This window comes from Excalfactoria chinensis, chromosome 2 (assembly GCF_039878825.1).
Source record: "Excalfactoria chinensis isolate bCotChi1 chromosome 2, bCotChi1.hap2, whole genome shotgun sequence".
Taxonomy (NCBI): Eukaryota; Metazoa; Chordata; class Aves; order Galliformes; family Phasianidae; genus Excalfactoria; species Excalfactoria chinensis.
The window spans coordinates 109554605-109579639 of record NC_092826.1 but is presented as its reverse complement, the minus strand read 5'-3'; the positions used below and the strand labels follow the sequence as shown (position 1 = coordinate 109579639).

General features: G+C 38.6%; 1 protein-coding gene across 11 annotated transcripts in view; it reads left to right on the top strand.

Moving 5' to 3' along the window:
- The window catches only part of SATB1 (SATB homeobox 1), a 94647-nt gene extending 71330 nt beyond the window's left edge, over window positions 1-23317 (top strand). For 5 of the 11 annotated variants that reach the window (XM_072328285.1, XM_072328286.1, XM_072328287.1 and 2 more), the window contains 3 exons: window positions 18184-18387; window positions 18880-18975; window positions 21595-23317. In XM_072328285.1, coding sequence (XP_072184386.1) covers window positions 18184-18387; window positions 18880-18975; window positions 21595-22077 — 783 coding nt within the window. In that variant the 3' untranslated portion in view covers window positions 22078-23317. Of the gene's footprint in view, window positions 1-18183; window positions 18388-18879; window positions 18976-21591 lie in introns of all 11 variants that reach the window. The other 6 variants (XM_072328289.1, XM_072328291.1, XM_072328290.1 and 3 more) reach the window with 2 other exon arrangements.
- Window positions 23318-25035: the final 1718 nt, after the last annotated feature.

Below are 25035 nucleotides of genomic sequence, written 5' to 3'. Positions count from 1 at the left end.
GAATGTGTTTGATCTTCTCTTAACAGTTGAGTACTAGAGTCAGACAATTAATATTTATAAAAATACTAAAAATAAACAAAACCAAAAACAGCTGTAGGAAAGCCATGTATAGGAAAGGAAACGTGTCATGCGAAAAGATCAGCATTGGAGCTTGTTGATAGTAAAGAGAAATATTTCTAGGCGCAAAGAAGTCTCTCTTGCATGAACTAGAGACTTGTTCAAACATATCCTTTAAGAGGATCTCATGGTTCATTGTTCTCTTTAATTTGAGGATATTGGTTTCTCACTCCAGAGTGGAAAACCTGGGATAATCACTTCCAGTTATAGTACGAAGTCTAGAGAATACATAGTAGAAAATTATGTGATGGTTAAAAATTTTTGTTTTAAACCTCACCAAGAAAGTTTCATCTTAAACCTCACCAGAAATGAATATTCTTCTTCTCTTCCTTTGGATATAAAGACTTGATTAACTTGATTGAAGTCTTGAGCTATAGCACAAAAGAGTACATGACTGAAAACAGTGACCTGGTGGACAAAGATAAGAGTTTGCTGGAGGGCTTTATTTTTATTTTTATTTTTTCAGAAACTGTTTTTTGTCAATATTAGATTGTGTGTCTAACTAAGCAGCTAGCATCTGCAAGGTGGCTTGGCTTGCCTGAGCCAGGAGACTGCAGATAATGTTCTGCTGAGTAGAGCACTTTGAACAGAAGGGCTATTAAATGATGTGCTACAGAAGTTTCTATTTAGGTAGTGCCGAGGTAAAAATCAAGCATCCTCCCTTGTGCTGTGTAAGCACCTTTGGTAACAGTTACCTGGTGCACTGGGGGCCATGCATGGTCCTGATGTTTGACCTGGATGCAGCAGAGGTCATAGCACAAGGATGGGATGACGGAAGCAGGAAAAGATTGCAGCGCTATCAGTGAGATCATGCTCTGCCCTAGCTGAGTGAGGATTTGCATACTTGCAGTTTCATAGTGCACTTTGCTGCCGACTCATTCAAAAACTGTTTCTTGGCTCTCCTGAAGAAATGGATTTGAATCAGTTTGGGTACTTGGATAAGAGGTTCCTCCTGGTTGAATTCTTTTCCCATATAGCAATGCACACAATCTCTATTTCAAAAATTCCCACGTATTTCAGGATCAATATCTTATCTGCAAAATAAATTCAGATTCTGTTACATTCAAAATACATTCCTTAAAATTTACAATGTTTATACTAAGGAGCTGAGGAAGATAATATATTTCAAATTACTGAAATACATAGTATTTTGGGGGGGATTTTGGAATTGTAATCAGCAAAACATCTAGAGTCAATATTTAAAGTCTTATGTTTTTATTGCCTTTAGTCTTCATAATAGGCCTAAATATTTTTTGTTAGGTTATGTCGAAAGGAGAGCTTTAGAAAAAACATATACGAATGAAAGACCGAAATGTTTACCACATTCTGTCTCTATTTACAGTGTTTTTTAGTGGAAGAAGGGCAAATGCTAACAATATTGCTTTCTAAAATTTAATCAGTACACCTGAATAAGTCAAAATGAAAAGAATCCACACATAAAATTTTGTGTAGTATGCATTACTTTTAGAATTTAATCACATTGCCGTTTTATTAAATTTATTACCCAACAGTCTGATTCAAATAATTCTGAGAGCACATTCTTAATTTCGTTACTTCAAATAAAAAAAGTTGATTTGTGTAATGATCATTAAGGCATCATGGTTCAGTAGCTGTGCATTGGTTACAATGTTTTCATGTGGGAGCTGGGGATGAGGGGGTTTTTTGATGGTGACAGATGCCGAAATCTAATTTTCTTCCATAAAAAAGAAACATAAAAAAGAAACAAAACAAAAATAAAACAACCCAAACCTAGGAGCCCTGAGAGATAAGGGAAGTAGAGACTTGTAGTGCTCCTGTATGTTTGCTGTGTCTTGAGAAGTTAGTTCTATGGCGTACCCTGGAAAGATAGTGTGATATAGGGAAAAAAGCAAAACTTTTCTGCTTATGTTGCTAAATCTTTCTTAAATTTAGGAAATTGCAATTTGCAAAAACTGAGGTGATACCAACTTCCATATCTCTGAGTGCCCTGTGTGCTACAGTACATAGCTGTTAGTTTGCATTATTATGCCTAAATAAGTTTATTGCAGAATAAATAGGTAAAATGAGTACTCTTTTGCATCTGCAGTGCTGAGGGTTATTGTGCATGTGCAAGTGGGTGTCACACACCCTCTATCCTCCCTGAATAAAAATGTCTGTGTGTTGAAGCCTTTGGCAGCTGGGGCATTTGGGTTTCCCAGGATCAAGTTCTGATTTTAATGTCAAAATAAAAATCATAGATTATTTGCCATTATTCCAGAATCCTTATATATTTAAAGAGAGTTTTTACCCGTTACTTTTAAGCTGTTGCATAATGTTGCCTAATTTCCTATCCCTCTGTCCCTGGCTTTCAGTTCTGTTAGGCAGTTATACCATTTGCAATGAGCGGTTCTGCTGGGAGTACAGTGGTTTAGAACATTCTATAGACTCCACCCTAAGCCATCACACAAGTATTTTGTGTGGTGAAATTCTATGAGATGTGTGTGTTTTCTACTGGCCTTGGTATTCACCTGGAATTCCCTCCTCTGAAATTGTGCCTGAGAGGGAGCACAAGGTGGGCATTGAGAAGAGCATCTCCCACTTCTGCATAGATTGGAAGGAGTTAAATGGGAAGGGAATGCTAAACATTGGCACTAAAATTGCTTTTGGTGTGCAAATACCGTGCTTTTCCTGACATAAATATTTTCAGAATAGGCCATTAGAGTTCAGGTATATAAAACTCTGCTTTTGCTGGAAATTTTAATGTTGTAGTAAACTCAGAGATTTATAGTGAAAAATTGATGTCTGTTATCTCACTTTTATCTTTTAACCAGCAGTTTTATAAATGCTGTATCTTTGATCTGATTTTTTTTTTATTTTTTATTTTTTTATTTTTTTCCATCTAGAGACTAAGCTATATACTCTAATAGGAAAGTCATTTTTAAACAGCTTCCCACATTGAACAAGCACGGTATTGTGGATCTGGCACAAAGATGTAACATGCCATTACCACAGATATATAACGATCTATTCAACCATTTTCCAGTGGGGGGAAAAGAAACCTTTTTATCACCAGGAGTAAATCTCTGGTTACAACATGGCTTTAGGAGGGAGGTCTCTATTTATTCTCAAAGCTACTTCCTCAGGAGGCTGCATCTCATGCAGTCCTAGGGTGGCCTGGCCTGAGGCTCAGTCCTTCACCCTAATTCTGCTTTGTCTCCCCTGTACATCTGAGTCACTTCCTGTTTATAAATCTTGGCTTAAAACCTCCTTTCTCCCCACTCTCAGCATACAATGGGTTCTCTGTGGAGTGGGGAGGGATGCTACAAGCAGCCCTAAGGTAGGAACAAAACTGCACTCTGAGGCCTTCTGCTGCTCTTCTTTTCCACCTGGAGATAAGTCCCTCATCCTTGCAGGAGGGCAAGGTAGAAGACATTAGCAGCAGAAGCAAACCATACAACAGCCTCACCTTTCATTTTCTTTAACATTTCCCCCTCTCCCCCGTGGTGACTGCTCTGGCAGCTGACGACATGCCATGAGCAGCAAGAGCTGGGATGGGAATGGGTGTCAGCAGGGACAGGAGAGAAAGAGTGTGAACCGAGAAAGCAAGATGGGCTCCTGTGCTTGATCAAGAATGGCCCCATTAAAGCAGTGTCATTCAGTGAAACTGTGAAACTTGGCAGATAAAGCTGATTTGCTTCTTTCACAAAATATCATATGGCAGAGTCAGCGTGTTCTACCTCACCCGGGTCAGGAGGAAAGAGGTTTTTGGATTTCTGTTGCAGCAACAAAGGGAGCGCTTAGAGCACTCCAGACTCTTCCTCTGCCCTTGTCTCAATTTTGTTTATATAATGTCTTGTGAGAAATAAAGGCTAAAAGCTTAGGAAATTCCTTAAGAAAGTTTTTAAAAAAATTCTCAGATGACAGAAAAATGGATTTCAGGTAGCAGGTTTATTGCTCAATCCAGGTAGAACTGGAGTAGGACCAGCATCAGTCCTGATCACCTCTATTTTATGGAGATGATCTTTGTTAAGCATGTTGTCTTCAGTGAGTCTTGGGTTCCCACTTGTAAAAAGTAGACAGTGGCTTCTTGAATCAGCAGTGATGCACCAAAGAGGAACTGCCTTAAAACCTATGAGGTGGTTCACATCAGTGTGCAATTGCCCACACAGATCTGCATGCAGAGGAAAAGAGCATCAAACTCTGATAGAGTTGAAGCCAGTGAAAAAAGGTTCAGCTTGGAAAATACTTCACTCATAAGAAAGGACAATTTTGACCACTTCAAACCATTCCTTGGGGCCTGACAGCTCTTTGCAAACAGGGCAAGTGTTGGGTTTGTTGACACATGGATGAAAATGCAGCTTCCTGAACATGCCCTACACGCGGGGTTAGACAGCTCTGGCAAGAGTCTCCCAGAGAGGGCTGAGGATCTGGTGGCAGTTTCAGGAAGTATTTGTGCCCTAAGGAGGGATTTCCCAGAGGAATGCAGTACATACCTGCCCTGCACTATTTGGGAGTTAATGCTTAACACTGTCATAGCTCCTTTTTATAGTGTGTCCCTGTCAGGCACGGGGCTGAGGCTGCTGGGCACCAAGCAAGTTGTGGTCCCAGCTCACAGGTAACCAGGTTTTGGGTTTGGTGGCTTGACCCAGTCTAAGAATCAGGGTGTGGAGGAGAAGTGAGGAGAGCTGCAAGTTCAAATCATCAAATGTACAAATGACGGTAGAGAGCCAAGTAGAGAAAGCTCTTCACAAAATACAAGATTCTGTTAAGGAAGCAAGAAGGCACAACATAAGGAATGTTTGGTACATGTTATTGCAACTGAAAAATCAGAGTACGGAATGAATTATAATTTAGCATAATCCATAATTTTACAGTTTTCATTTTGAATTATTTATTTTATTTGATTTGATTAAAGATAAGACGGGTAGACGATGTATTGAATAGCTCTTCATGTCTTAATGACAAATGAAAGATGTCCTTATTATAGCTTTCCAATTTAAAAAAAAAAAAAAAATTATTTGTGCTGTTTCTATATAATTCCCTTTTCTTTTTAAAGCACATTTCAGATATGCATTGTGTACACATGATTCCATAACCCATCAGGCTTCAGTGTTGCCTCAGTACCTCTGATTCAGTAAATCAGATCATAGGCAGCATGCTGTCATATAATAAGGTGTCTGATCCTTATTACCAGTTTGTTGATGCACAGACTCCTTCAAATTGACCATTGCAACACATGGTTTCCCCTGAAACTAGCTGTGATAATTAGCGTGGCTCTAATGAGACAGAATGTCACTGATCTTGTGCTGAACTGTCGAGTATCGACGCTACGGATGGGAACTGTCAAAGCTTGCCATCTGTGACAGAGCTTGGCATATTCCATTTGCAAGGTAGAGCATGCTCAATAGACTGTTTTTAAACAAATGGTCCATTTCTTGATTAGAGCTCTGTGTTCTGCTACCATGGAAGACTTTATATTAGAGAGAAACTTTTTTTTTTCTTTTTCTTTCTTTCCCCCCCCCCCCCCCCCTCTTTTTTTTCTTTTTTCTTTTTTTCTTTTTTTTTGCTGGGGTAAGCTCATTAGGAAATGAAAATGTTACTAATTCTCAATCCGGTGCCTACAATCCTTTTAACCGTGGCCTATAAGCTTTTTGAGCAGTGCTGGGGGGAGCCCACCATGTATTTATTTCTTTTTCTTCCCCTGGTTGTCCTAAGGCAGTTGTTCCAAGGCTAGTGCTTCCTCCGGGCTTTTACCTGATTTTAAGCAATGAGGGATGCGGAAGGATAGTTCAGAAGGATAGAGGAACGCAAATTAAAAAAAAAGTCTCGGATCCCATGATGTGGGACTGCATGCTGGCAGGATGAAAGCATGGAGATGGTTGAGAGAGCGGAGCAGCCAGGCCCCCGTGAGCAGCCCTGCAAAGTGCCCTGTGAGGAGTCCAGCGCTGCTTATCATTCCAAAATATGCTTTGTTGCTTTTTATTTCCTCCTTCCCTGGCAGACCACACAGGGCTTGTTCTGAAGAACATTTTCACTAATCTGATCAGGCAGCCAAATACGCCGGGAAAACTGCTTTAATGATCCCACTAATTACCTCAAGTCAATATGAACTGTATTATTAGACTGAGGGAAAATATTCCATTAGGTCTCCCCCTTGGGAGTTTCTCCGCTTTGTGATGTCACCGGAGCCTTCGCCCTCTCGCTTGTAATTAATTTTATTTACACACGCAGGCACGCACAAGGTCACACCTGCACAACCGGAGCTGGCCGGGGAGCGAGTGGCACTCAGGCTTAATCAGATCTGTCATAATTACCATTCTGCATGTTTCTGACACACGCTGTGAAATATTTCAATTTAACTGCCGCTACCAGCACAACCAGATGTAGTGTGAGTGTGGCTGCATTGGAAATATTATTCCTCAGGATAAACTCTCTCCTCCTCCTTTTTCCTCCCACCCCCTCTCCCTTTTACAGCTAATGTGGCACAGAAGCTGATGTATCCTGTAAATCTTGAATGCAGCGCTAGATTGATAACAGCAGATTAGACAGTTTAACCACAAACAGCTTGTTCATTTTTCACAAATGAAAACCACATGTGGTGTAACTAAAATTTCAGGCTCTTTTTTTTTTTTTTTTTTCTTCTTTTTTTTTTTTTTCCCCCTTTGGTTGTTGTTTCCTTTTGTGTGTGTGTTGAGGTCTGCTTTGCGCTGCAAAGCAGTGAAATAAAAGGATAAACATATAGGGGTGAAAAAATGCCGCTTTCTTTGGAGATTATTTCTCCACGACCTTTATTAAAAACCTTCCTTGCTTTGGCAAAGACACTGGATATCACACAGGGGGTTTGCCTCTCACTCTGAGACATTCTAATCTCTGTTTTTTATGCCCACTTATTAAAGAAGTCATCCTACTGTGCTATTTTTCAAAATAACATGCCAGCGAACACCTCGCTATACCAAAAATGGAGCCACCTGAATTTAGTGGAAATAAAATCCTCTGCCCAAGTTTTTCTTCATGAATTCTGGCTCTGCACTAACTCTTCTATTTACCTCCTCCTTTGGGGAAAAGATGCTGCTTTTTGAAGAATTGTCAAAGTAGTGAGAATTTTGGCAAAGAGTGAATTGATTTGTTTTATTGAAAACATTCTGGTATTTCTGGTGGAAACAGATTATGATTAGTTTTTATGAATCAAGATGTTGCCTTTGAATTGATAACTTTCTTTTAGAAATCCATTTTTTTCGGTTCAGTTTTTCAACTCCCCCACCTTAAAACAGCCTTCAGTACCTAGTAAGGATTTGTAAAGCCATTTCCCCTTTAGTAGATCATCATTGGCTAGTTTTTCTAGATGAGGAAAACTAGACGGTTTTGATAGAAAGTTCTACCAATCCTTACAGCAGGGAAGAAACTTAAGTGTGGTGTGCAACTGAATGGATTCCCCAAAAGATTCTGCAGGTATTATCAGATAGGATGGATGGTGCAGCACAGCTGAGAGAAATTCATCAGACATAATCTGTAATACAACTTCCAGAGGAGGTTTGAAATAAGTGTCTACAGTCTGAGATCATTTTATCCATTACCAGTTACTTGTGATGTGGTGCCAATATTGAAAGTGCATGAGATGTGCTCAGAGTTGGTTGAAAAAAGGGATGCTGGCATAGGGTACTTTGGTGGCACAATTTGCAGAGGACAGTTTGGCTACCCAAACACCCCACAGCCTGATCACAGAGCAGGCAACCTTTGTAGGGGAAGTAGGAGCCCCAAAGGTGTCCTGACTGCAGATGTTTGCAAAATAAGTCAGTAGTAAGGCAAGAGGAGGGCAGGAAGGACTCGCAGGAGGTGAGATCACGTAGAGCATGAACTGTCAGGTTTCTCTTAAGGGTCCAGAAATCCAGCTTTCATTTATTTGAATCTTTTATTTCTAATTTCCCTTTCCTAGGTAGAAGTGCTTTGGTTCCTGCACTCCAGATGCATGAATCAGCTCCTCCTCAGGCAGCACCTGCTGTCTGCCTGACAAGAGGTGCTGTTTCTGGCAGGATGGATTTCCTTAATCTCCTCCCTGTTTTTAATATCCTCACCTTCTGTTTTGTTTTCCTCTCCACCTTCACTCATCCCGCTAGCTCTCCTGTTAGCCTTTCTTTGACTTCTTCCCATCCTATTCATCCCCCATCTACATTCTCATCATTTTCTTGATTTTCTAGCCACCCTTCTTCCCTGTTCCACTACTGTTCCCTCCTTGACAGAGCTGCATACAGGGCATCCCACATGCATCCCCACTCCATCTTCATTCCTCAGATTGCCCATGCATTGGGCAGGCGACTGATTCTGAGGGTTCAGTATACTGGGTTTTTAACGTGAGGAAACTAAAGCATTTAAAAACAAGCTAAACAGGAAACGGCAGGGGAAATTTTGCCCTGAGCACTACAAAGCATGCCACTGCAGAGATAAAGGCACCTTCTGCAAACAGCAGCACTCTGAGAAGCAATTTGCTAAACAAGTGACCGGTTAAAATTCAGGAGAAGAGCTGCTGGGCTAAGGGAGGAGTAAGGAAGAGTAGATCTATGTTTTCTCCCTTTTCATTACACCACTAACTGCAGGATTGCATTTGAGAAGACAATGAAAATAGTTTTTGGGATATTTGTTAAGTAAGGGTTCCTGGTCTGAGAGGCCCAGGCAGAATTCCCGGATATTTTGGACCTCAGCTAATCAAGACTTGCACAAGCATCACTTGCATCTGTGGATTTACTTAGGTGACTGGTGTTAGCTGTATATGAGGGTACTTAGCATCTCTAGTGTGTGTAATATGCATATGATACAGGAATTTTCTGCTATTTAAATAAAAAGTTATTTTCATTTTTCATTTAAGGCAGCTGGCTCACTTCATCTCTAAGCATCCATTTATTCTTCTTACTTATCACAAAGAGAGGAACCAAAGGCTCAAACTTCTTCAGGGCAGGCAGAAAGACAAACCCCACTGCCTCTTTTCATGACCGGCCACCTGATAGTGCCCTGCTGTTAGCTCCCAGATACAGCCAACCAGGAAGGTCTAACCCTTCACTCCAGCTTCCCTTTGCTCCAGCTTTTCTGTACTTATGATGCCCCAAGAAACCATGCTACATTTTGGAGAATTTTAGCTTTCCTAGGGCTTTGCTGCCTTTATTTTTCCATGTGTGTCATATTTGTTTCTGTTGGTTTCTTTCTCATTCACCTAGCTTTCTGTCTTTCACAGGTGTAAATTTTAATCATTTTTAAAAATGCATTGAGAGATTGGACATCCTTAGTTTTGTGACCATTTGTGTGGTTAACAAAATGTTAAAATGAGAAAGTTAGGGGTAGGTTTGGTTTCAGTTTTTTTTTTAGGACTCCCTCACTTTTGGCATGATCAGAGCATTGCATGTTGTTCACCACAGATATGGGAGCCTCAGGATCCAGCTGAGCTGCACGAGAAATGTGAAGAGAAGTCTTCTCAGTGTATTTAAATGATGAATTAAAATATACAGGAAAAGACTTAGGACATAAAAATGTGTGGAGATGTGTGAGGAGCAGTTCTGAGATGTGTTTTTTGGGCTGACACATCTCATCAACCGTATGATTCCTCAGTGCATGGTGGATCTTCCTGTGATCCAAAATGAATTCTGGAAAGAATAAGGCATATGACGAGGAGCCACAGATTTAAATTACTCCCTCTGGGAAATTATAATCTTAAAAAAAATAAATCTAACGATGTGATGTGCACGTTAGAAGTAATTGCGGAAGTGACACTTTGGCCCTACAGCCTTTTAACCAGAGGCCTTTCCCCCAAAGCAAATGTTAAATCTCCGTACGCAACATAATAATAAACATTTGCAGTTCAGTTGTAAATTGATAGTACTAAAAAAGATTTTTAAAACTGCCATGCTCTTTGTGTTAAAGACTTCTCTCTAACTAAACTGTAGATATAGCTTCCATACAAAAATTGATTGCACATTTAAGAATAAATAAATATGGGCTATTAAGGGTCATGGTTGGATTTAGGGTTGTATTTACTTTCAAGGGAAGCATTGGTATTGCAGTGAAATCAGTACTTCTCCCTACTTAAATGAAAGATAAAGGGTCGTATATTACCAGTCACCCTCTGTGAAACCCACTGACCCATTTTATGTGCCTATACCATAAAAAGTAATGTACCAGACTAAGACTGACTTATTTAATAATTAGCACTTTTTTTCTTGTGTGATTTTTTTTTCTTTTAATATATACTTTTTTTTTTTTTTTTTTTTTTTTTTTTTTTAAATTGTTAAGTCCATTTTCATCCTGCATATCTCTTGGTTACGATGCCAATTGGACTGTGTGTGTGGAAAAGGAAGGATATGGAGCAGAGGAAGGCAGAATAAAGCTTCACCCACTGTTTTTGCATCTATTACTTTTTCCCTTCTCTTTACATATGAATGTAGTTGCATTTTATGTAAGATTTTCAAAGGAATGCATATTATGTTTTTGATTAGAGTTTGTGCCTATCATTGCTAGGCAATTGAAGGCAATACTGTAGAAAAGATACATTTGAACAAGGGAAAGGAGAGGTGGAGGAGGCTGAGAGCAGAGAAATTGAGCTTGGGAGAAGCCCTTAATTTAGTGTATTAATTCCTTCTGAACACAACTAAAAAGTAATGATATTTATGTTGTCAGCCAGTTTTAGAGTTAGCGGGTTAGGAGTGCTCTGTTTTTTCTTCCCATGAGCTGCTGGTACATCTCAAGTGTTCATGCCCTGGGACCACACATACCAGCTTTGATAGAGCCTCAGCTCTTAAGCCGACAAGTTTTTCCGTAGTGCTGGCTCTCAGCCACACACAGGGGCTTCACTTAGGGAGAGGTCTGATCCAACAGACAAGACTGCAGGAGCAGGGCAACCAGATCTCTAGGTCATTTTGTTTCTGTACTTGTTTGCTGCCTGTCATTGAATTTTACAGGTTGCTTTAGCAAGTTGCCTTTTTAAAATATTTTTTAATTTTTTAAAAATTATTATTTTGTTTGTTTGCTTACAATGGAAGGACATCTTTAATTTGTTAGTGCTGCAGCTAGAGAGGAGAAAAGGCAGAGGGAAGAAGAGACATTAGGAATCCTTTTCCCCTAAAATGTCACAAAAAAAAAATTGCAATGAAATGCTGTCAGCCCCACTGCTGGCAGCTCGGTCATTATTTTTTTTTCCCAACCCAGGGAAGAGGTGTAGGTAACATGCAGACAGATGGTGCAGCTGAATAATAGGTTGGATAAGAAATTTAAGGAAACGGCATAATCTGTTTCTTCAAAGGAAGTTTTTCCTGCTAGTGAAGTTTACCTTTCTTCTGAAAAGCCCTATGAGGTTGTGGGGTTTTCAGTTTGTTTGTTTTACTAAATCTCATCTATTACGATGGCAGATACAGATTTACTTAAAATTCACATCTGGCTTCCCCTTTCAATGTTCTAGTAATGAAAGCAAATAGAAGAGATAAACCAGAAATAGCTGGAGATAAAGGACAGCTTCAGGTTTCAAACTTTCTCTGATTTAGCAGAATGCTCAAAGGCAAAGCTCAAAACTTAGAACTGATTAGTGTGAACAAAATAATAAAGCAAACGTATTTCTGGGGACATTTATTTTCTCTTTAGGCCATATTTCAAGAAGGGACATTCTTATTCTACCAGCTCTGCTCATCTGGATCAGGATGAACTGCAGCTTTTGCTTCTTGAATTACAAGCACAGAGTTTTGTGAGCAAAACAGAGCAATCCCAAACTAACATTCATGGCAGCTTTCAAAATGTCTTGAAAGCGTGTGCCTTACAGAAGTCAGTTCTCAAATGTACTTGAAAAGATAAGCTAAAATGAAAAGCTTTCCAATAACAACTGTGTTGTTCACTATCAAAATCTACTAAGCCTGATAGATTATTATTTTTCCTTAAGATTTTATGAACTTATCCAGCAGTCTTTCTTCTAACAGACTTTGTCTCATCTCGGAAACATACAGGTCTACTCGGCTTTGCATAGAGGATAACCAGGGCAACTTCAGTTGTTTAGCCAAAAAAGAAATCTGTAGTCAGAATAAATTCTCCCACAGTCAGGAAATTCCAGAAGAATATTTCAGGTTAGAGAGGACCACTCTGATCATCTGGACTTGTACCCGTGTCTGAACCCACAGGCATTTCACTCAGAAAGAAGTAAAATTTCAGTTAATAACAGCCTGAAAATGGAATGCTCCCCTTATAGACTACACTATGGATGGTCTGCTGTATTTTTCTAGATAAGCTAATGCAGAGCAAACCACATTTTCATTATGAACTAAAATAGAGTCCATTGCTACTTATTTCTTTTATTTCTTCGTACTGAAACAACATGTGCTGGATTTGCTTTATGGTGCCATAGGCAGGAGCTTTTGTATTCCAAACTCTGAATATTTGATCTTGTTGAACACTGTGAGAAATCTCGGTTGAAGGGTTTAATGCGTTTTCCAATCAATGCGTAGGGGAAATTTGGCCTTATCAATTTAAATGCTGGAGATGTTTCATTGCATTATGGAAGAATCTTTGCTAAGCAGAGATTATTCTTAAGAACTTCATAACATTTAAAGGTTAATATGTTAGGTAAAGAACAATATCTTAAGACAAACATTTTTATTACAGGACATGAAGGGATAGTTCTGATTAAATTACATGATTATTTGAATGGGAAGGAAGACAAAGTGCATCATTTCTTGCCCTCAACTTTAATGCCTTTAATCAAATAATGACCTTCTGGAAATAGTTAATTTTAAGCATTTGGAAAGATCAATACCACTTTGCCACCAAAAAATGGCCCAGATGATGAAATTTGATGTATTTAAAGTACCATTTCACCCTTTTAACCTAGTAAATAATTTAAAATGCTTTCAGTACTTCTATGCTACCATTATGTATCTCATTCGAAGTATTATGACTATTCCAAAAGCAACCTTTCTCTACAGTGAGCAGCTTACAAGTTAATACTGAAGCCTAAGACTATATGCATATATTGTAGTGGTGATGCTGGCCTTTTCTTCTTCTCTTTTATGCATGGATTCTGTTCTGAAAAGAAATGGAAATATCTATGATGAACACAGCCATTTGGAACAAAACTGAGATTTGTAAAGCAAGTTGGACGGCTTTTGAAGGGAAAAAGTCAATATTTAAAGTTTAGTTCATGAGTTCTTTTCCTTTGTTTTGTCTATAAGCTTTTGTGTTAAAGGTGAAGGATTTGGGTTGCTCAGACAATTAAGAGCCCATTTTACCAAGTGTAATTTCATATCTGTGTTCTATAAACTGGAGTGCCTTCAGCATTGTAAATAAAAAAATTGCCCTCTATTTAGCATGTTTGTGGGCAGATTAAAAACAGTCTTCATTAGCATAAGTAACACTTACAGATTCTTTTAAAAGTAGAAAATTATTTGCTGAATGATAAATTGCTAGCTTTATAGTTAGTTGCTGAAAATGTGCTCATTCAAAATGCCTACTTTAGTTTAGTCTACAATACTCAATTTTTTGAGTTCGAAGTACTGTTTAATGGATTATGTACTTAGTCTTTGTTCACAGTAGATGCTGAAATGCAATTCAACTTTCTGCTAAAATGTTTGTATCAAACACCTCCCTATTTAGACTGATTTCTTCTAACGCCATATATTTTTATTATACTATATGCCCCAGAGACTGATACAAAATAATGTCAGATATGCTATACCAAAGAAAAGCTGTTCACATTTTAGTATTGATAGTGAAAAATGTTTTGCCTTCTTGAATTCAAATTACAGCTCTTTTTAAAAAATGTTTGATTCTTTGTTAGTTTTTCTGTAAGAAATATTAAACATTTGGCAAATGATCATCGCTATAGCAAATTCACCAAACAATAGAGTTCAGTTGCTTCACCGTAGAGTCCTTTCTTTCCGGACTTGTTTATTGCTGTCCTGGAAAGCTTTGCCCAGAGAGCGTTTTTCATGCTGGTAATGCTACCCTCTTTGATCTAGTTAGAATTGGTATTTACACCTTAAGTACAGATTTCAATTATCTTTTTTATTGCCTTTCTTTTTTTTTTCCTCATTTAGTAAGAAAGATCCTGGAATGCAAGAATAGATTTTTAGACACTACGTGACAAAGCAGGATGTTTTATTTAAGCAAAGCTCAGCTCAGACTGTATAAAATACCATTTGGATACATAGATAAAATGCATTTATGCTTTAAAATAAGGGTGCTCATGGGTCTTGCAGACTCTAATGCTTGGCAGTTATCCTCTTTGCGCTTTTCCTGCATTAGTTTGGCAGTTCAGCTTTCACACATTTTTTTTTTCCTGTAATGTCTTCTGTTTCTTTACTAAATCCCTATCAGAAAACCAGACAGAAGACTCTTATTTATTTTAAATATCTTAGGTTTAGCATCTTTTTTTTTTTTCACCATTTTCTTGCTTACTGTAGCAAGACCTTTGCAGATGGTACTTGGTTACTTGAAAGTGCATAACAGTATTTTCTTTGTAGCAGATGGATTTAAGACTTTTAGTTCCCAATAAATGTAGGTTTACAATACATAACTTTACAGGATTTGTGTTGTATATAACAGGTTTGAACATATTATCTCAGAATTCATCTGCATGGCATTTTCAGTTTATCCAGGGCCCATGCCAGTATTTTAAGTAATAGGGAGAGCATAGTGATTGATAGCAGCTAAAGGCGTGATTTTGAATAGAAACAAAGGTTTTAGAACAGAAGGTGTCAAATTAAACTTTGTCAGTTTGAAAAGTAGTAACATCCTGAAAGTTCTGCAAACATATTTACATGTGGCTAATGTTTATATTTTGCTTTGTACTCTCTTTATATTCAGTGTAATGTTGCCTGGCAAATTTACTGTGTTTTAAAATCAAGGTTTTTCCCAATGTCATTGCAGTTTTGGGGGTTTGCTTTGCTGCTTAGATATATCTGCCTAATTATTTTAAGGCATTTTTAACGATGTGCTATGTGTGCTATAGAAGCTGGTTGTCATCTAATTTGAGTTATAAACATTTCCTTATTATTTTACTATCCTTTCCACTTCTTAAAATTACAAAAACAGGGGAAAAAAAGTTGTCCGAGACCTCCTTCAGAATAAATTTTCTTAACTAGACAGAAATTGCTCTAAACTTACGGGAGTGGAAGAGGAAAAAAATCAGCCTTGTTAGGTCCATTTGTGAATTAAACTACATTAGCTACAGCGCTGCTGTAGCTATTTGATCTTCTTTAGATCAAATAGAGGCAAAACATACAAATTTTGCAGAACTTAAAATTCAACATTAGAAGAGTCTGTATCATTAGTTTTCCTCAAAGTTACCAAAACATTTCATATATTTTCAAGTAGCTGACTTTTATGAGTGAGCTTTATGTTGGATAGAGAAATCTGAACTCAAATTAAATGAAACACAAGAAAACATTCTGGTGTAAAGTTTTTACCCTTTTAACTAAGTAAATCCACAGAGTTTCTGTTATTGCACATTCACTTTCTCTTCTGAGATTATTTTTGAGATCGACTTTTACAGGCATTTTCACAAATAAACGAAGACCAAAAAATTACTTACTTTTCAAAAGAATTCACTCAGTCATTTCCCTGTTGCCCATCACATATTTCATCAGAATAGTTGTTTACTTCTTCATGGATATGAAGAACAGAGTGGAAAAGAGACATTTTATTAGAATAGCAGTCTATTCTATGCACCATCAGAATCTGAAAATCAGTGTTTTTGTGTGGCAGAAACACGCTTCATCTTACAACTCATCAAATCTTTTTTAGATACTTACTTTTTAGATGCCTTTTTTTGTAGTGCAAAGGCTAATAGAAAAGTACTGGAAATGCTGGAAATGTAATGTTAGTCATCAGCAGCTACTAAAAATAAGGGCTGATCTACTAAGTGTAGAAACAGAAAACACGATATGAGGAGAAGGAATTTCTTAGTTAACGAAAGTGTTATGAAATATATTCAATCAGCATAAACCGTGTTTGCTTAGGATATATTTTATTATTGGTCACTAAAAGAAAGTTTCCATTGTCCTTTTCAAAAAGAGCATCTGAGATGCTCTTGCTCACCAGACAAAAGAAATACAGTTTCTAAATGTATGGTGCAGTTCCTTCTTAGGTCTGTGAGTATACCTCTAGGAGGTGTCATTGGAGGGAACAAGTTTTTTACCAAATTGATGTGACTGCTCTGCTTTTTGTTTCATCACAATTGGAAAGAGGACAAACAGATGTAATGCGAAGCAGTGCAGACTCCAGACAACCAAAAGACAATATTTTTTCTGCTTCACGGCAGACCTTCTCCTTTTTAATTAAAAATTTTATAACCACATTTCAATTAAAAGATTTCAATTTTGTTATCTTCATCTTCTCCCCTCCCTCCCCAGTAAACCACCTACACTCCCTGATTGCACCTTTAACTTGCTGCAGAAAGCTAGTAGTTGTACACTTATTCCCTTGGAAGCATGGCAGGCAGAGAACCATGAGCAGCATGTGGATTTTGTTAGGGCATGGAGGGTTTGTGTGTTAACTTGTTAACACATCCCCTGGATCCTTATGATGGGGTGGCAGAATTCACAGACTTTTGCTCCTGTTTTAGAAACACAATTTGTGGTTCCATCTTGGACAGCCTGTACGTTATATGTTTTATAGTATGGCATTAGGCCACATTTACCAACCAACTTTTTAAACCTGGGGTCAATACCCAGCATCTGCATGGCCAAAAACTGCCCCATCCCTGGTTTGGTCCCTGCTCAGATTTTTGCCTTTTCATATCACCATCATTTGTCCTTTCTGTTATCTCTGTTTCTTGGGGGCATATTCTTCTGTGTCATTTGTTCACTTTTCCACTTATATCCAAGAGCATATACTTGAAATCTTTATACACACCTCACTAAATATGTTCTCATACAGTATGAATGCATTAAGATTATTTGTTTACTTTCATCTCTTTCTATCATGGCAATATTTTTACACTGCATTTATTAACTGCTAGCAAAAGATATGAATGTCTTCAGGAAAATGACGTGTCTATATTGTATCTATGTATCTATTGTGTCTAGTAGTAAACTAGTCTGGATAAACCATTTTTCAACTACCAGTAGATGAATGAAGGATCTAAAAGCTTCTGTACATTTATATTATTTGTTGATTCAATAAAATGTCACATTATCTTTCCCACAGCATTAAGAAATAAAATTGCACAGACCTAGTTTTGAAAACAGATCCTGGAAGCTAAAAGGAAGAAATAATGCAGTTTGCATGCGTGTAATAGTTTGTTTCTAAATTTTAATATACGAAAATATGCTGATGATGCACACTGTACTTCGTAGCTTGTTTCCCAAAAAGATAGCAGGTTTAGGATAGGTGTGCTTTTAGGCATCTTGCTGTTTGGTTACGTGGAAAGGGTATTAAGGGTAAGTCAAAAGTGTGAGGTTACTTCATGTCCCCCTCGAGCCCTATGCAAAAGTGTGAGATTGGTTTTTCTGGGTCTATGAGAAAAATACTGAATCATAATCATTTTCAAGTAAATTCACCTGCAGATGCACCTCTACTCATGGTAGGCAGGAACACAATATTACTTTCCTGCATCTTGTCAAAGAATTCCTCTCTTTTAAAAGGACGTTAGGGAGTTCCACTATTGTTATGATTTACATCAGGCATCTCTGTGGTCAAAGCAGGTACCAGAAGTACTTCCTTTTCTAAAGAAGTAGCACAAGCATTTAAAAACTGCTCAGCAGCTGATTAACCAGCTACTAAAACACAGTGTTGGTGCTCTCCAATGGATAAACAGAAGAAAACTGGCAGTAGACAGAATAAATGGCATCAGTGTGTTGGGGAGGAGGGGTTGGGGGATTCTGCCTTGACCAATGGGTTTTTTGAACAAACAGCAGCACCATGGTGTGGGACAAGTAAAATATGCTTTCCAAAGTGCTTGCAGGGGTCTGTGCAGTAGGGTGGCAGTCTCAGTGTGTTGATGTTTACTTCACATCCAACATTTACAGGAAAAGCTGTGACTTGCTGGAGGAGGTGAGAGAATGCAGTGCTGCTCAGGTCTGCATTTCACCTTCACTTGGCCCTTGCAAGGCAAGGAAAAACTAATGTTTTGCTGGTGTTATCTTCAAGGGATGGCTCTGTGAGCTGTTACGTTGGAAAGAAGATCCTTCACCAGAGAACAGGACCCTCTGGGAGAATCTCTCCATGATCCGAAGGTTCCTCAGTCTTCCTCAGCCTGAACGCGATGCCATTTATGAACAAGAAAGCAATGCAGTTCATCACCATGGTGACAGGCCTTCCCACATTATCCATGTGCCAGCAGAACAGATTCAGGTTAGTTTACCTTGGCCAATCCAGCAGAGCACTAAGTAAATAATGCTTTAAACATAGCAAAGGAAATTAGTGTTTCTTTCCTCCTGGCCAGGCTAACTACAGGTCTCCTGGTAAGAGATAACAGCATCCTGCCGTCTGCCACTTGAATTAAAAGACAAGTTGGTGACCACACAGGCTTTTTCTTTTGGTTTGGGTTTTGGTTTTTCCACGCTTGTGTGACAAAGCAGCTTGGGCATAGCCATGTGTGGTCAGGACAAGCCTCCCATGTTAGCTGCCTCTGTTAGATGGGCCTCATGAGAGAGGGATGCCCGGAGCTGGGCCTGTGGTGCCAGCACAGCGGGAGGAGGTTATAGAGCTGCTGATGAAAGCTTAGCTCTGTGTTCAGCAGCCGATCTCCCCAGGCTGAAGTGAGGGAAGGGGACCTGATTCCTCAGCCCATTTTAACCCCAGCTGAGCCTGGGATGAGTCAATGTTTGTTTGTTTTTCCTTCAGAGCCCCTCTCCCACCACCCTTGGGAAAGGAGAGCATAGAGGCGCTTTCTTACCAGGCCTGCTGACCACTGGACCTTGGCTGGGTGCTGCTCCGCAGGTGAGCTGGCACAAGGGCAATGTGCCAGGGAGAGAACTTTGGTTGCCCAAAGAAGCTGGGGGTGCCCCAACCCTGGAGGCATTCAAGGCTAGATTAGATGGGGCCCTGGGCAGCCTGTTCTAGGCAACCAGGGGGCTTGGAACTGGATGGCCTTTAAGGTCCTTTCCAAACCCATGCCATCGTGTAATTCTATGATCTGCAGCTCTCTGAGCTGGAGGCTCTTTAATCCTTCCTCACGAAGACCTGAGGTCAGCTTTTTAGCTGCTCCCTGTTACAGGGCAGATATTGCCCCTATTTTTCAGAGTTCACAACCTCAGCTGAGACCTTGGTGTACCATTTGTATCACCTGTGCAGAAAAATATTTACAGAACTAAGGAGGATAGAGTTATCTCACAGCCAGAAACAACACGAGTGTATATTAAAGATAAAGTAAACTGAATAAGACAATCCCTTAGGATATCAAGTACTAAAATAATCGTGAAAGCCTGGAAACTTGCTGTTTGATTTAGCAAAAAGAGAGAAAGATCTATATTAAGTAATAAAACAGCACTTGTTTGAAAAAGTACATTGTTTTTAATAAAATCACTTCTTAGAGGGATAAGAGGAGAAGCTTATGCACAGTATAAACACTGTATCACTATTCTACTTACTTAGATTTTCCTGCCTTCTTGATAAAATTTTTGTGTTTGATCTCACAAATATTATTCACATAAGCAGTTGCACTGTAATCTCTTAATGTGACTTGTAAGTATAAGGATTGGGGGACTGGGCCTGAGTCTTGTCTGTGTTCTTCTGCACTCTAATTGTTGACGATGCATAAATATGTAGCTCAGACTCAAGATTTCAAACTGTATATACAAAACCTCCAGTCTTGTAAGAATTTAATGTGCTGGGAGCAGTCTTGAATCTCCGTGGGTTTGAAGCCTTGAATGGGACTACTCTCAGACCATAAAACATGAAAGAATGTGAATAGGGATGAGCCAAGAGCCCAGATTCCATCAGCATTTGTGTCAGACTTTACAATAACAGGATCTCTTCAAGCAGAGGCTGCTGAAATGGGTGTTGAGACCTACACGAAGTGTCCACAGCCACAAGCAGCACTGCAAAATGAAATTTCCAATCCAATATTTATACTACCCCTGCAATATCTTGAGCTACTTGAGGTCTGCAAGTGAGCTGCAAGCAAAAGCTTTGGAGCCACTTCTGACACACAAAAAATTGTTGAGGGAAAGCTCGCAAAGGGAAATGAAAAGTGGTGATAGCAACTGCTTGTTTTGCTGCTGTTGTTTATTAATAATAACCGGTGGTTTGTACCATATGACAAGAAATTTGCTGACCCAAAATATCTACTAACCAGTGCTTCCTGTGCTGCAGAGCAAAAGAATTGTCAACAAAAACAGTAGCTGATAAATTTCCTTTTGATTTTAAACGTGATCTTACGGTGTACTGTACTCCAGCAGCAGATGAGAAAAACATTTCTGTCTCTGGTGCTCAGTGCCTCACCTTTTAAGAATGTTTCTGAATCCATGCTTGCAAAATTTCATTTTAAGCTCTTGTTAATTATTTACATCATGATTTGCTTTATCTTATTCTTCTGATGTGCATACTGGCTCATTTTTATTGCTTGAGTTTTTGGAATGCAGCATGTTCCCTTCTAATAATAATAGTGCAACTTATTTAAAGCTTTGCATCTTACTGCTTTATAAATATTAACTAAATAATCCCCAGCACAAACATTGCAGTAGGTAAACAAATTTGTTCCCTGTTTATATGTTGGGATTCTTGAATGCAGACAAGACAGACCCTCTCCGTGGCCACAGGCAAGATGGGCCAGTGCCAGCCTAGGAAATAACGAGTTGCTGTCTCCTGATCTCTTTGTCCTTGTGAAGACTGGGTTTGGCAGAGTGCTGCTAGGCACTTCCAGCTCTCACAGTCTGTAGTAGTGCTTGCAAGTTCGGGGAAGCTTCAGCAGCTGCTCAGCTCAATTTGGTGGTGGGATATTTCCACACTCAGCTATAAAGCTCTTCTCCTCCCTTGATCTCCCCTGTCCCTCTCTCTAGCCATTGCTAGAGATTTGCAGCCCTTGCTTTTGGGCACCAGCTGCTGCTGCTGGCAGAGCTCCTGTGTGTTTGCCCTCATCTGGCACTTTTCTCACTTTGCCCTTGCTACAGTTCTGGCTAAGCTGGTCAAGTTAATCCTACACTATGTCACCTACTTAGCATTTTGTCTTGTCTGCACTTGACTCATGAAGCACGTTCATTAAACTGTGTCAGCTTAACTACACCGATGACACGTCATCAGCATTTCCAACCACACAAAGCCAGGGTGCCACTGCTCTGCCCGCATCCTGACAGCCCTTTATCCCAGTTTCTGCTTACACACATGCAGACACATGCAAGATATGCAGAGGGTTACTAATTCTCTTTTATTTTGGGTTCAACGTACTATCAGCAATAATGAGCCCTTTGTTTTGTTTTCCTTCAGTTTACCAAGCAGTTGCTTATAGCTTTGCAATTGTTCCCATGGATTTTCTTGGTAAAACAAAATGGGAACAAGAATTCATGTAAAATAAATTAATAAAATTAAAATTAAAAAACTCTGTGCTTTTTCTTGCAGCAGCAACAGCAGCAGCAGCAGCAGCAACAACAACAGCAGCAGCAACAGCAACCAGGTCCCAGACTCCCCCCAAGGCAACCGACAGTAGCATCACCAGCTGAATCTGAGGATGAAAATCGTCAGAAACCCCGGCCACGAACAAAGATTTCTGTTGAAGCCCTAGGGATCCTACAGAGTTTCATACAAGATGTGGGCCTGTATCCTGATGAAGAAGCAATCCAGACTCTCTCCGCTCAGCTTGACCTGCCCAAGTACACCATCATCAAGTTCTTTCAGAACCAGCGGTATTATCTCAAGCACCACGGAAAGCTGAAGGACAATTCTGGGTTGGAGGTAGATGTTGCAGAATACAAGGAGGAAGAGTTGCTCAAGGATTTAGAAGACAGCATCCAAGACAAAAATGCAAACACGCTTTTTTCAGTTAAACTAGAAGAAGAGTTATCGGTAGAAGGGAACACAGAGATTAATGCTGAATTGAAAGACTGATCTAAAAGTATTATTTTCTTTCAACAGTGCCACTGGTATTTACTAATGAAATGAAAATTCCATCTTGCGTTCTGTCAAAAACCTTTATTATTCATTGTTTGGCCAATGAATCTTCCAAAACTTGCACAAAAGTTGAAAAAAGGATAATGCAGACTGCACTAGATGTTTTACTCTGTTTTACAAACTGCTTCGCAGCAACAGATGAAGCGTTGAGGATTGTTTGATATTAATTTGTGTTCACTGGATACACTGTGAGTGTACCCAATAAGCATGATACCAGTGATTTTGATTCTGGAGCCTTCAGACAAGCATTACAACTTTTGTGATTTACTGTTTTTTGTTTTCATTATGTTCTTGTTTTTAATTATTACTGTAGCACTCCACACTTGATCTTTGGAAACTCACATTTATTTAAAAAATAAAATAAAATAAAAAGAGTTTGTTACTCTTGTTCTATTGTATGTTACAAAAGAACTATAGACTGTGGAATGCAGTTTAAAGATAACATATGCCAACAAATGCCTTGTATTATATGGCACTGCCGTAATTCAGATTTGTTTTCTTTTGGAAATAAAGGTCACTGTATTTTTTTTTTTTTCCATTCTCATTGTTACATGGTTTTAAAGAAAATGAAAAAGAAAATGTGAAACACAATTTAGTCCTCATTATTTATTTGTAGATCCTGCAGCATCATGTTGTAATTAATTTTTTTGGAAGTTTCCGTTAAATGTAATATTGCTTCTCTTGTTATCATACTGATTTTTTTTTCTATTTATAAATGTATTTTGATGGGCAGTAAAACAAAGTGTCTTAAAAGTTTTAAATAGAGAAAATGTGCTTTACACAGTTGCCTATAAAAAGTGCTCTATGTTATCCAAGCAATTCATACTATAAGCTTCACTCTTATTGTTGTATGCAATTTTTACTATCATGCAAATAAGCTTAGGTAAATAAAACTAATAGATCACCTTAGAAACTTATGCAATTAATGTGAAAATAATTGATGTTTGCAATGTGTCTTCCTTTGGTTTACAATCAATTTTAAAGCTACAGCTGTATAAATTTTCTGTATAAAGGTGTATTTCTTTTTTATGAGTTTATTGCTATGAAAACACCAGTTATTTTGTTACAGCTGGCTGTTTTTATAAGTGTATCACAATTTTCTTTATGCAGAAATGTTCTGACTAGGAGTGGTTATTGACTGTAACTACACAATTAAAATTGTTTGTATGGTATGATACGGCAGGGTTTGTCTGCGTATGTGTATGACTGTGAGGAATATAAATTGGTCTTAGTACAAACTGTACCTTCTTGTCACCACTTTGAGGATGACATTTCAATTGTTCTCTTTTAAAATCACAAGCAGATTTTTTTTTTTTTTTTTTTAATGACCTTCTTAATATTTGAATATAGATAACATACTTCAAAAAGAAACACGGTTTGGTTATGAAAATCATAACCTGTCTTCTCTAGGTTTAAAAACTTGCCTGCCCAACAGAGATAGCAGGATATTATTGAGTCAAAAGGCTATCAGGCATAAACATATTTACAGTTCCTGGCAGTAATGCCCTAATAATGGATACAGCTGGTTTTCTTTTACACTAGAATTATGCTAACACTATTCCTTGCACTAATGTATAAACATTTAAAGCAAAAAACAAAAAACATTAATAGTCAAAAAGTACGTAGGAAAGATGGGCTTTGCACATTTCAGTGCCCTTCTAAGCAAGATTATTTTAAACAATCGCTAATAAGGTTCTTGATGAAGCCGTTGCAACTGGTGAGCTTTGAACGTATGCAAAGTCAGAGAAGTCTGCAGCTGAAAGTTGGAGTGATGTGCATGCTGTTTTCTCCATTCCTAGGGAAGGAATGCCATGTTCAGTGACATGGTCACTGGATCCAGGTGTGCCATGGCCCAGGCTGTGTAAGCAGATCTGACCTACGGGGTAGTGCCACCAGCACCTTAAGGGTGACTGAAGAGCCAAACACCACTCTCCAAAGGGCTGCTTGACATGGTAAAAAAGAAGTGAAATCACTTTTAAACTGATGCATCCACATATCCAGGGTAGAGGGGGAAGAAAAGATTTTTACAAAGTATATTCCCCTTTATACTTAAAGCTAATACATGCAGCACTCCTAATATTGGAAATGGGACAACAAATCCAACACTCTATAAAAGCATAAGAAGAAATATTTACAAAATTGTCTTTCCTATTTTGAAAGTAATTTCCTTTTATGTTTTATGGGTGCTGAAGTAGAGGCCATGATTATTATAGCTGTTTCTTTTCCATTGTATTTGCTTTTCCTTGTCCTAGCCTAGCTGAGGTTAACTTCCAAGTCAACTGACCTGTGAAGTCATATATTACCTCCATAGGGGTTTGGATCCTGGTGGGTGGGCAGAAAGCATGCTTTCATCTTGGCCTGAGTGACCGAAAGCTTCTTTGTTAAATCCTTAGCAGCATCTTCAAAGGTGAAACAAGTATTAACATTGCCAATGTTATGCAGTTGTAGGAGGTTTATACTGTTAGGAGTTAAGCTACTACAATCATGTGTTACCTCGACTCATGGACTGGTTAGACTACCTAGAAAATACCTTATGTCCTTTTCTGTTCCCTTTTCTCACCATCTGGCATAATCCTATCAACAAACTTTCAGTTTCTGCAGTGATTAAGAAATCAGCCTTGATTTCTGAAACAAATAAGTTTCTTCATAAATGCAACATGAACTGAGAGATAAAAAGACAATTTGTTGGGAAGTTGTGAGTAAAACTCATTTCTGAGTAGGACTTCACCAGGAGTATATGAAAAGAGTATTTTGTATGGACACAGGGAAATGTGAGGAAATAATAAAAGTATTACTAGGAATAAAATGTAAGCTGTGAATAAAGGCAAGTGCCCAAAAAAGAGGGACCTGAGTGCTGAGTGGGGATACCAGGGCTTAGCCTTTGCTATAAAACTG